The sequence below is a fragment of the Stomoxys calcitrans genome, chromosome 5 (assembly GCF_963082655.1).
Source record: "Stomoxys calcitrans chromosome 5, idStoCalc2.1, whole genome shotgun sequence".
Classification (NCBI taxonomy): Eukaryota; Metazoa; Arthropoda; class Insecta; order Diptera; family Muscidae; genus Stomoxys; species Stomoxys calcitrans.
The window spans coordinates 161,781,645-161,795,312 of NC_081556.1; the positions used below are offsets into that span (position 1 = coordinate 161,781,645).

The window sequence follows — 13,668 nt, forward strand, 5'->3', positions numbered from 1 at the left end:
ATTAGCCGAGTAAAAAAATGGCCATGGATCTGATTTGATACAAATTTATACACAGCTAACTTATACCGTATGCTTCGTTACAGCTTTAAGCGATTATTTCTTTAAATATAATGACACTGGTGCCCGAGTATAAAGGCTTTTAGGGCCAAGACATTAGTTTATCTTTTATCGTTTCCATTCATTTACCCAATGTAGCATTTTAAAGTTGCACTAGTCATTCCTGAGTAAAGGTTACAACAGATCTGGATAACCCTCAGTTTGAGGGTAAAATATTGTTCCGGCTTGCGACATGCCTGTTTGTGGGTGGGGAGGCCGCCATTTGATGGCCATTTTGCCGCCATCAGCTCAAATATATATTTTGGGGCATTTCGATATATTTATTTGCATGTGTGTGTAAGTTTTTAATGAGATGCCTTCATATTGTGTGTTGCTTTTTAGGTCAACTTTTTAATATGCCAAATATCAGCCATCTTCCTAGCATCACTGTACCGATCTGTGTTGCATCCTTCCAAGGTATCTTCCCAAATACGGCACATCGTAGCACTGGGCATTGGTTTAGTATTCGGCTACTTTTGCTTTGGAATGCAAGCGATACACATAGCCGGTCTCCCCGCAGCATGCTACGTTGCCATACGCACACAAAGTCCAAAATTTGTACAAAGGTAAGCTGCATATTATGGTATACTGATGTTCAAAATTCACATTTGACATTTTGTTCCATTTTTGTTTTCAGAACCGTTATGGTCGTAGCCATGTCTTATTTATTATCCATACATGTGATACGACAAATTTATGATGACGGATCATGCACATTGGATGTAACAGGCCCTTTGATGATCATTACCCAAAAAGTTACTAGCCTGGCTTTCAGCATACACGATGGATTTGTGCGACAAACTAAGGTATAGCTAAAAATTACGATTTTTTTTACGAAATATAACAAGGAAAAGTGATTTCGCCAGGACTTGACAAAGGCTCAACAATACCATGCCGTTAGCAAAGTTCCCACTGCATTGGAGTATTTTTCGTATGTTTTGCATTTCCAAGGTTTGATGGCTGGCCCATTGGTTTTCTATAAAGACTACATCGATTTTATTGAAGGCTATAACCTTCTTAAGCGACCAGCTGTAAATGTAAGTTGATGAACACCATTGACGGCCGTCACCAATTTGATTGTTAACATTTGCTTGCAGGCGTCAGCGGATCGCGCCAAATCTGATGTGGTTTTGGAACCTTCACCCGTCAAAACTGTGGTGAAAAAGGTTATTGGCAGCTTTATTTGCGCCTTTATTTTCATGAAGTTCGTTAAAATGTACCCAATAAAAAGTATGAAGGATGACGATTTCGTAGAAAACACCTCGATCTTGTACAAAATTTGGTATGCCATGATGGCAACTACCACCACACGATTCAAGTACTATCATGCCTGGCTGCTAGCAGATGCTATTGCTAATAACTCAGGATTGGGCTTCACCGGCTACGATAAGGATGGCAATGCTAATTGGGATCTCATTTCGAACATAAATGTTTTTGGTTTTGAGGTGAGTTAAGTGTAATGTTTTATTCACTGTTGGCGAATTTGTAATATTGTTGTATATGCGCAGATCTCGGAAACAGTTTGCCAACCAAAAAAATTTCCAATTAAAGCAAATGAATTTTTTTGGTTAATACAATGTTAGAGTAAATATGAAGTTTTAAAAATCTATTAAAAAAATTTGGACTTTGATAGGATTAAATATGAAATAATTATTTTTACGTGATCGCATCAGCGCTGCGGAGTCAAGTCGACTCCGACCACTTCATGTTTTTTTTTTAATTTTTTTAACAAAACTTAGAAAAAATTAATTAAATTTTTTTTTTATTTTCTAAGCCAAGGCGCTTTTATAACAAAAAAATAAATTTCTTAATATTTTATGACCATTTAGCGAAGAAAAGCGAATTTTAATAACTTTAACTTAAAATCGCACCTGCATTTAAAAGTAGTAGGGCCATCAAAATTATTTTTTTAATATTGAAATCAATCATCAAATGCAACAGGACTCTAAAACGGTTTCCAGAAAGCTCACTCCTAAGAATTTTGAGATAATATTTTGTTTGATTTTTTGAGCTATAAAAAATTGCGAACCTCGGACAAGCCAATTTTTCTCCAAAAGATGACCTTTAATGACGGTCTTTTTTTTTTTTTTTTTTTAATAGTTTTATTCGTCCACTTTATGCCAGTCCAAATTTCATTAGATTACCTCTTTCCTAACTCGAGCCAGAATTTTTCTAAGACAGTTCTATTCTTGGGTATTTTTCTACCCTTTCGACGTTAATGGGTTAAGTCGGCCGTTCAACAGATAGCCGAAATCACGATGTGTGTGACATTTGATGTCATTTGCTCCAGATTGATTTTAGTTTAAAATACTTAAAAATTGTTTCATACGTTTCTGAGTGCGGACTTTCAAACTGTTCGAAAACTGAGCTTATTCAAAAAGCGGGTGCAAGTTTTTAATATTTGTATACCCTACACTACTACTGTCGTTGATTCGATTTAGCTATGTCCTTCTGTTTGTCGGTGTGTCTGTCTGCCTGCCCGGTTTTCTGTCCATGTTAATTTGTGTAAAAATTTATTACAGGCGTCTGTTGTGGCCTAGAGACTTAACCTATTGGAAGAAATTGGTTCAGATTTAGATATAGCTCCCATGTATATGTATCGCCCGATTATCACTTATAGAGCCTTCGCAAGCGCATTTATCAACTGCTTTTTTAAAAATTTTGCACAACTATTTCCTGCTATTTCTTCCTAAAATAGGTACGGGGTTTGGTAGAAATTCTACATAGAGACAAGATTTTAAGACAAAATTTCATTGAAATATTTTCTAAAGTTCTTTTTGTTGTCTATGCGTTCAAGATCAGTTATTTTTGGCTGGCATTTACCACAGAGGTGACTAATCAATGTAGCAAACCAATGTACTATGGGCTCTATTATATGCAGTCAAATTAGCGTTTCCAAACTTTGTAAATTAGTGTGTCTTATCAAAATAGGGTTACAAATGATTTTGGAAAAAATCGGTTCAGATTTAGATATAGCTCCTATACATATCTTTTACCCGATATTTACTATTATGGCTCTAGAAGCCAGTATTTAGCTCCGATCTGTTTCGAATTTTGCACGCGATATTCCATTTGATAACGAAACACCTGTGCAAATTTCATCTAAATCGGATCAGATTTAGATATGGCTTCCATATATATCTTTGGTCCGATTTGCACTTTTTGGCTGTGGTAGCCACAACTTTGGTCCGATCATTACAAGATTTGGTACGAGGAGATCTTTTTGATGTCTTACTATGTGTGTCAAATTTAATTTAAATCGGTTTAAATTTAGATATAGCTCCCGTATATATGTTTCCTCTAATGGCCATTAAATAACAATAACAGGCAAATTTGACACCACTTAAAACTAGACACTCACACGAACAATAAACAGTGGGAATAATCAGTAACAAATGTTAACATTTCTAGTTCTACTCCAAAATAAAATGGAAAAAATGTTAAAATTTTCACAAAAAAACATCACAGTGTAAACCCCAAACACAACTATCAAAACAAAAATATATTGAAAATGTATACCACATTTTTTAAGTACTCACCTCTACCATGAGAATTTATATAAACAGTTATTAAAATTCAAACTCATTAAAAGAATATATAACCAATACTTGAAATTTCAGCTCTGTTTGCATGGCGAAACAATTAAAGGTGGTCTCATTTGTACATTAACCACAAATCATATGGTGCAATCCGCCATCTTGTTATCAAGCTGATCGACGTTTTTCCAACATACGCACAGAAATTTGTGTGCGTGTGTGTATACGTGTGCGAACATGAGCAGAGAAAATGCGAGGAAGAAGATAACAACAAAGAGAATGCAAACAAAAATCTGTCAACTTAATACCGTCAAATCTGGCCGGCTGTTAACAGGCGTTCACCTGAGACCACCTTTTTAAATCTGCCTTGCTCTGTTTGCTGCTTACCGACTGCTTAACTTTTGTAAACATTATCAGCTGTTTGCTAATAACCAGGGTTGCCAAATTTTATAATTACTTGTGATTATTACTCTCAGTGTGTTCTTAAGCAAAGTCAACTAAAACATTTAAAAAATCTCATTTTGAAAAATTTACGTTTTGCCGCTGTTTTACGATTTGAGGCCATAGTGCAATGGTTGGTTGATTTTATTTATAAATAAAATCACCACTTGGTTTTAAATCAAACTGTTTTATGGGATTCTATCCCTTCGTCAGCGGAATCCTTCGACGAATTACCCAGCCAATCATCCAGGTTATGAACATAGACAAAAATAGTCACAATGAGAAAATACTTTTGATCATAACTTCTAAGAAAGCTGTCAAAATAATTTTGAAAACATTTTTATTTTTAATTTTTTCTAAAGCTTCAAATTTCAATGAAATTTTTTCCAAAGTTTAAAATTTGAATGGAATTTATTTTAAAACATAAAATTTTAACGAAATTTTTCCAAACATAAACACTATTTCAATGAATTTTTTTTTTTAACAAAATTTCAATGCAATTTTTTCTAAAGAAGTTTTCAATGAAATCCTTTTTAAAAACGTATTTAAAAAAAATCAAAATTATTTTCTATTTTTTTTTTTAATTCTTCTAAAGACAAAATTTTAATGTGATTTTCTCTAAAGACAAAATTTCAATGAGATTTTTCTAAGACAAAATTTTAATGAAAATTTTTTCTAAACACAAATGTCTAGAGATTTGTATCAACGCAGTCTTCGAGAGTGGCTCGTAGTTTTTAGAAGTTTCAAAGCCTCAGCATTGGTGTGCTGTTTGAGTCGAGAATAATGTGTTAGAGCATAGTTAGGAATCTCCTCTTTTACAGTTCTAATTCTTAGGTCTCGATGTAAATACCATGGTGCATTTTCAGCCGATCTTATAGCTTTATTTTGGAACTTTTGTATTTTAAATGTAGCACTGTTCGAAGACCAACCCCAAAGTTGTATACCATATAGCCATACTGGCTTAAGTACTTGTTTTTATATATTTAAAATTTGTTGTCGGTGTAAAGCGCAGAGTTTCTTCTCATAAGCCAGCTTCAATTTCGGTATTTAATTGCCATCTCCTCAAACTTTTTATTCATGTGATCTATCCAGCTAAGCTTGGAATCTAAGGTAGCTGAGAATTTCACAATAATTCTTTGGTAGCAGCATTTTTATTTTTTTATAAGGCCTTCATGCCATACTCCATCAAACGCTTGGGAATTATCCAAGAATACTGCAGTGCAGACGTTATTATTTACGAACGCCGCTTCGATGGTATGTGTGACTCTATGTTCTTGTTCATTCTTGGAATGCTTCTTACGATGATCTGGTATTATCTTCCTAGAAAGGATCATAGATTCCAACCTTGTACAGAATAGTTTTTCGAAGAGCATTCCTATTATAGGATGGAGGGATATTGGTCTATAAGAATAGGGGTAATGTGGATTTTTGACTGGTTTTTGAATCATTACTATTTCCGCAACCTTCCAGCAGCTTGGAACGTATTTATATCTTACGACAGCATTCATGATTGTTTTCAATCTCATAGTTCCATGATATTGTAATTGTTTTTGGTCGTTTTTTGGTCTTTTGGTCAGAACTAAGTTCATAACCATCTGCATTTCTTAAATTATTTAGTTGTATTTTCTTAATAATAAAAAGATAAACACATCTGGAATTTTAGAAGTATTTGTTAGCCAATATGTTAGGTTTCCCTTTCACACAACGTCGCATCCCGTAGGTTGAATTGCATGATGTAATTCTTTGCCTTTTGGTGAGATAACCTGGAATCCCATTGTGTATTTTTCGGATTGAAATCACCTCCAATGATGAACATGTACTTATGTGAATTTATAATTTCTTGATAAATATTCGATTTAGATTCCATTGCAGGATATTGTCCGGTTATAGACCATTTCGTAGATGGATTACGGTGCTTTGCATACCAACTCAACCGGAGTAGGTTGCGAACCACACGTCTGAATTTGAACAAGGCTCTTTAGGACGACTTGATTCACAAGCGCAATAGAAAACAAGTAAAACCGTACTTCCCTTATTCAAATCCAATTTTGCCAACAATGCCACATTTTTGCCGATCTTCTAAGTTCTCTGTGATCAGCCATCGGCTGATGCTGCCAGTGCTTTTTGGTGCATATGCAGTAATACCTACACCACATGCGCCGTGCCTTTCTTTTGGTTTGTCTGCTTGCGTTGTTGTTACTTGAATTTCCTCTAGACTTGTTAATTTTTCAAGCCAGTGTTCGCATGATTCCTTTACAATTACAGCACTACCTCCTCGTGCCTTATTGCTCGGGTGCACTGTACGGTAAAATCCAAAAATCGCGCTATTTTTCAAAAAATTTAATTTTTTTAAGTAAAAAACGCCGCAGTAAAAAGATGTTTTCAAAAATCTCAATCAATAATCGCGGGATTTTTTGAAAATAGTTTTAATTTTTTTTTTTGGAAAACAAAAAGTGACGCGGACGAAAAACATTTGAAAAAATCGCGCGATTTTTAAAAAAATCAGAAGACACCTCAGGCGAAGGATGTTTTCTAAAATCTAGCGATATTTTGAAAATATTTTTCAATTTTTTGGAAGAAAGCAAACGGCAAAAATCGCGCGATCTTTTGAAAATATGTAAAAATTTGTTTGTAAGAGGCAGAAAAATATTTGTGGCACACCAACACAAATGCCCCAGATTTGAAATTATTAACAGCGTTGAATGCATACTGCATGCTTCCACCTCAACAAATATCGAACAAAAAAATACTTTGCCATAAAAATGGAAATTCTAAAAATTCTACCATCGGAAACGTAAGTTAATTATTAAAAAAAATAGAATAAATGAAAATATGAAATAAAAGCTAGCCGCTTGAAATTTTGCGCAAATACTTCTTATTAGTGTAGGTCGGTTGGGATTGTAAATGGGCCATATCGGTCCATGTTTTGATATACAATAGCTGCCATAAAAACCGATCTGGGGTCTTGACTTCTTGAGCGTCTAGAGGTCGCAATTCCTATCCGATTTAGCTGAAATTTTGCACGACGTGTTTTGTTACGACTTCAAACAACTGTGTTAAGAATAGTTCATATCGGTCCATAACCTGATATACCTGCCAAATTAAACGATCTGGGGTCTTGAGTTCTAGAGGCACTAGAGGACGCAATTATTATCCGATTTGACTGAAATTTTGCATGAGGTGTTTTGTTATGATATCCAACAAATGTGCTAAGTATGGTTCAAATCGGTCCATAACCTGATATAGCTGTCATATAAACCGATCCGGGGTCTTGACTTCTTGAGCTTCTAAAGGCCGCAATTCTGCAGAAATTTTGCACAAAGTGTTTTGCTATGACTTCCAACAACTGGGCTAAGTATGGTTCAAATCGGCCCATAACCTGATAAAGCTGCCATATAAACCGATCTTGAATCTTGACTTCTTGGCTGAAATTTTGCTAAGACTTCCAATAACTGTGCTAAGTATGGTTCAAATCGGTCCATAACCTGATATAGCTGCCATATAAACCGATCTGCAATCTTGACTTCTTTAGCCACCAAAGCGCGCAATTCTTATCCGATTTGGCTGAAATTTTGCACGACGTGTTCTGTCATTATTTCCAACAAGTGTGCCCAATTTGGTTCAAATTAGTCTAAAACCTGATATAGCTGCCATATAACCCGATCTGGGATTTTGACTTCTTGAGCCTCTATAGGCCGCAATAATTATCCTATTTGTCTGAAATTTTGTACGATGGATTCTCTCATGACCATACGTGTTAATTATGGTCTGAATCGGTCTATAGCCTGATAACTAGAAGTAAAATAGAGAGATCTGTTTATATGGGAACTGTAGCTAACATATAAACCGATCTCTCTATTTTAATTCTTGAGCCCCCAAAGGGCGCAATTCTTATTCGAATTGGCTAAAATTTTTCACAGGTCTCCAAAATATATTGTAATTATGGTCCGAATCGGGCCATAAGTTGATATCGCTTTAATAGCAGAGCAAATCTTTTCTTTTATCCTTTTTTTTTACCTAAGAAGAGATGCCGGGAAAAGAACTCGACAAATGCGATCCATGGTGGAGGGTATATAAGATTCGGCCCGTCCGAACTTAGTTCGCTTTTACTTGTTTATTTATTATATAATCTTGGCTTGGTAAGAGTGCAATATACACTTTATTCCGAGGTGGTAACATCGCACTATGGCATCATACTTATGTGTATTCAATTGTTACATTTTAGTTTGCCACCAATATTCGTGATGCTATTAATAATTGGAATTGCGGAACAAATAGATGGCTACGCACCATTGTCTACGAACGTGTTCCCAAGCAGTACGGAACCATGTTGACTTTTGCTCTAAGCGCTGTCTGGCACGGCTTCTACCCGGGATACTATTTGACTTTTGCAACTGGCGCGTTGATGGTGACCTCGGCTCGCATGGTAAAATTTGAAATCTTAATAATAACTAGTCTCGGGACACGATGTATGCTCTTATGTTTTGAATTTTCAGGCCCGGCGCATGTTTCGCTTCCGTTTCCAACAAACACGAATGACAAGAATGTTGTACGATGTCGCAACATGCCTTTCAACGCGCGTCGTAATGGGCTACACCACATTCCCGTTTGTTCTGCTTGAATTCATGGTAGGTTCCTACTTTCACATGCATCAGCGATTGTTTTTTAATTCATTTGAAACAACCGGTTCTCCTTTCTTGTACACAACAGGGCAGTATTAAATTGTACCTGAAATTTTATTTGTGCCTTCACATTGTTGCACTTACAACTATTTACGTTTTACCCAAATTTATACGTGGCGAAAAGCGATCCTCCAGCCATCTTCAAAATTCTTCGAATGCTCCAAATAAGGCCGCGGAAAAGCATAGCTCATGCAGCGAGGACCGACATATCACCAGTTCTTTGGAAAAAGAAAACACAGTACTCGAAACTACATCCAACTCCCAGCTAGGACATAAGGGCTTGGTGCACGAGACCATTAAAGCTGCAGAAAAACTACCCATAGTTGCTTCGGCTAGAGAGGCCGTCACTGTTCCTCACGATCAGTGCGAAATGGACCAGCTGTCCAGTAAACTTATGGAAAAGATCGAAGCTGAGACCAAAAATATTGAGGAATTTATCGACAAGACTGTCACCGAAACGGTAACTGGAATAGTTGAGTTCAAGAACGATCTAATGCGCGACTGTGTGCCCAATACTCTGCGCAAACGTACCTCCTTAGCCACCACGATGAGCGATGTTGTAGCCGGTGCCACTGGCAAGCCGCAAACGGATGAAAGTGCTGCATTCTTGAAAAAAGAAATAGAAGTGATAAATGCCAACGTTTTGCCTGCCGTCCTAAGTAACGGCCATGCGAAATAGTAACTGTAGGGTAGATCAATGGCTTTTGCCTCCATAAAAGCAACATCAACAACCACAACCGCCGCAGCAAGGTCAATAGGCCAACTTCTAAAACACAACTATCGTCCTATTGAAATTAACTATTAAACGGCTCTTGACGCCGACATCGTAACTTAATGGATAAATCGAGAAAAAAAATGAGTGACAAATCGGAAATGAAAGTTTTTTTGCATACATAACAAGAACTTGCCTCCGTCTTGCTGATGAATGCCAAGTATGCGCGAAACTATGCAACACGAAACACTCATCGCTTACTCACCACCAACTCCCCACCCTCTTCACATACACCACGCACATTTATGGCACATGTTTAATAACCGCACACGCACACGTTTAGAAAGAAGGACAAACACGAGGGAAAAACTGTTCCTATTTATACAAGATCATTTTTTATATATCCCAATAATTTACCCCCTTTCCCCCACCACCCAAAAACTCATATATCGACTAATCACTTTTGTGTATTAACTATTTAATCAAAATGTCTAATCAAGTCTTTATGTTAACCACTTCATCATATTATTTTGATTATTACCCAATATTATTATGATTTTTTTTATTAAACTGTATTTTACGACTAGCAAGTTTTGCTTGCAATAACATTAAGTATCAGACATCAAAATATATACTCCATATTAAACAAAAAACAAAAAAAGAAACAAACAAAAATCACTATGTGTACACAATTACAAAACCACCCACCCACACACCCATCCACCCACTCACTACACGCGCACCCACAACAACTCCCTTTGGGAAGGAATCCGGGGGTTTATTGTACTACGCCTTGAATACTGCACAGATTACATATCGGACAAAATGTCCCAAGATTGGAATTACTCCTACAAATATATGTACATATTTACTTGAGTTTTGCTTGCGCATTGCCACCCACCCACACAGTGTGTGTCGGCAATATGTTTTCTTTTTCTTGAACACCACAACTGGGAAGCAACGTCAAGAAGAAATGCGAATCATTCAAAAGAAGAAAGCCTTTTCGTTGAAGAAAATTGGTAGATACGTACGTACATCCCCCCCTCTAACCCGATATAAAACTTTGAAAACTATTGTTTGAATGTTAATTGTACATAAGTATGGGAAAAGTAAAACTATTTATTTTATAAAAACAAAAAAAAAAAAACCACAACAACAAAAAAAAAAGAACAGAATGAGAAGCATTTTGCAAACTCTAATTGAATGATCGATGTTGACATCACACAATTGATTTTACACCTACCATTAGTTGATGCGGAAAAAGCATCCCCAAACAAAACCAAACCCATTTTCTAATTTGTAATTAATTGTGAAAAAACGAAAAAATCAAACAAAACACTAAAATTGTACATTTCCAGATGGAATCTGTTTGAAATTTCATATTTTGTAGGTCTTCCACCCACGTTTATATTATACCATATTGTAATATTGTAAATGAATATTTTGTTTCTTACGGCTGATATCCAAAAGAAACTGCTTGTGTGAGGTGTTTCGCTACACAACTTTTATTGCAACTGACGTCTTATCCAATCGATGCATCACCGTTTTTTACAAACACTCATTCAAATTTCTTCCACTTTTACGCCCTCCTAATCTATGGGAATGTATTTTAGTATCGTAACATTAATGCCCACCAATTCAGAACACTAACTATTGTAGTTCGTCAATTACCCCCTTTGGGGTAATTAACGTATAAAGATTATATATGTATATGTATATGTATATGTATGTATGTATATTTTGTTTTTATTTTGGACCTATGTATGCTTTTTTGCAAACAATATGTAAAACTATGGACAAAGTTGAAGAACCGGAAACCTAATATAGCAGCCAATGCTCATGTGTAAAAAGAAATCAATAAAATCAAGTACATCATGCATCATAATCTTGTAAAATAATGAAATAAATTCTTAAGAAATTGAAACAAAAAACAAAAACAAAGTCAAAAGTCTTAAATCAAGGAAATGGAGCCACTGAAATTTTTGTGAAGTGTAAAAATAAAATGACATTTTAAATGGATGAAACATTGTTCTTACTAACAGCAGGTATCACATGGAGCGAGGTGATTGTATTTAACACCAACAAACCTTAGTGTCCAATGTCAACATGGCAATTGTCTCAATAACCATTGCAAAATTTATAAAAAAAAACCACATGCGGCTAAGCGAAGCCTTTTAAGAGTTTGTAAAAATATCACCATGCTACGCACAAATTGGGGCTGCCAAGGTAAGTCTTTCTTTTTCATTTCCTTCATTAGACCCGGTAGCTGAGTGTGCGGCGTGCCCAGATTATCCTGCGCGCAGGACGTGGTTTTGATTCCCACCAGACACTTTCTAAGAGAGTCCTTATAAAATGACTGCCAATCACTGCCCGACGTAACCTACCAATATTCTACTAAGCCATCGTTAAAAAATGTTTTAAAACTTGTATTCCGCATAAGTCTCCCAGAAATGTACAATTATAGCCAGACAACCGGCCATATACAGCCTTAATTTAATTGCGTTGTGAGTTGACAAATTTAAAAATGGGAATTTTCGAAAAAAAAAAATTTTTAGTTTCTCTGTTGTTTTGTTGGTTAAGAAACGGTGAAATTTAAGGGAAAAGTGGAGGCAAAAGATATTTCAAAGCAAAGATAAAAAGGGACTGGCTCAAAATAAAAGAGCTCTTTACATCACTGGTTGTGGGCCAGGAGCAAGGAACAGACTTATTTCAAATTAACTTGAACGTAAATCCGGTATGCAAGCTCTTTGGTCTTGAAGAAATTTGAAAAAACAAATCTTATATAAAAAATTCAATTTGTGTTTGTTTGTATGTAAAGGGTGATTTTTTTGAGGTTAGGATTTTCATGCATTAGTATTTGACAGATCACGTGGGATTTCAGACATGGTGTCAAAGAGAAAGATGCTCAGTATGCTTTGACATTTCATCATGAATAGACTTACTAACGAGCAACGCTTGCAAATCATTGAATTTTATTACCAAAATCAGTGTTCGGTTCGAAATGTGTTCAAATTTTGACAAATTTTGTTCAGCGATGAGGCTCATTTCTGGTTGAATGGCTACGTAAATAAGCAAAATTGCCGCATTTGGAGTGAAGAGCAACCAGAAGCCGTTCAAGAACTGCCCATGCATCCCGAAAAATGCACTGTTTGGTGTGGTTTGTACGCTGGTGGACCGTGTTTTTTCAAAGATGCTGTTGGACGCAACGTTACGATGAATGAACACATTTCGAACCGAACACTGATTTTGGTAATAAAATTCAATGATTTGCAAGCGTTGCTCGTTAGTAAGTCTATTCATGATGAAATGTCAAAGCATACTGAGCATCTTTCTCTTTGACACCATGTCTGAAATCCCACGTGATCTGTCAAATACTAATGCATGAAAATCCTAACCTCAAAAAAATCACCCTTTATGTATGTTTGTCGGTTTGTTTGTTTGTTCCGTATAGATTCAAAAACGGCTGAACCGATTACCTTGAAATCTTCACAGATTGTGTAGGTTGATCTGGAAGGAAACATAGGCTATATAATTTTTTGGTATGGCGAGGGGGTCGGACTCTCCCCCTTACCCCAAAAGATAAAAGTGGACCGATCGGTACAATATGGGATTCAAATGAAAGTAGAGTACGAATTTCACAATAAAAGTTGGATCCAAGTACCTGGGGGGCCGCCCCAGCCCCAAAACCCCTTAAAATAGGTTTATTTGGCTATCATGACAATATGGGACTCAAATGAAAGGTATTTGGGAGTAGATTACGAATATGGTCAGGAAGTAGGAATAGGCTTTATAATTTATTGATAACGGAAAGGGGCGGACGGATCACGGATATATGGGACTCGGTTTGTTTGTTCCGTATAGACTGAAAAACGGCAGAACCGATTTTTCTCGAAGTTTTCGCATATTGTGTAGGTTGGTCTGGATGGGAAACATGGGCTATATAATTTTTTGGTTTCGGAAGGGGGACGTACCCTTCCCCTTATGCCGAAAACACAACCCAAAATCAAAAGTGGACCGATCGGGACAATATAGGTATCAAATGAAAGGTATTATAGAGTAGAATACGAATATGGTATTAAGATTTGAGTCCAAGCACCCATTAGGCCGCCCCAATCCCAAAACTACCCCAAGCAGACATATTGGACGTTCATTTCAATGTGGGGCTCAAATGAAAGGTATTCAGGATTAGATTTCGAATCTG

General features: G+C 36.2%; 1 protein-coding gene across 2 annotated transcripts in view; it reads left to right on the forward strand.

Annotated features, from left to right (window-relative positions):
• The window catches only part of LOC106086148 (lysophospholipid acyltransferase 6), a 36,396-nt gene extending 24,905 nt beyond the window's left edge, over positions 1-11,491 (forward strand). For both annotated transcript variants that reach the window (XM_013250693.2, XM_013250694.2), the window contains exons 3-9: positions 439-662; positions 734-902; positions 963-1,133; positions 1,194-1,541; positions 8,299-8,499; positions 8,570-8,701; positions 8,784-11,491. In XM_013250693.2, the coding sequence (XP_013106147.2) occupies positions 439-662; positions 734-902; positions 963-1,133; positions 1,194-1,541; positions 8,299-8,499; positions 8,570-8,701; positions 8,784-9,434 (1,896 nt within the window). In that variant the 3' untranslated portion in view covers positions 9,435-11,491. The remainder of the gene's footprint in view (positions 1-438; positions 663-733; positions 903-962; positions 1,134-1,193; positions 1,542-8,298; positions 8,500-8,569; positions 8,702-8,783) is intronic.
• Positions 11,492-13,668: the final 2,177 nt, after the last annotated feature.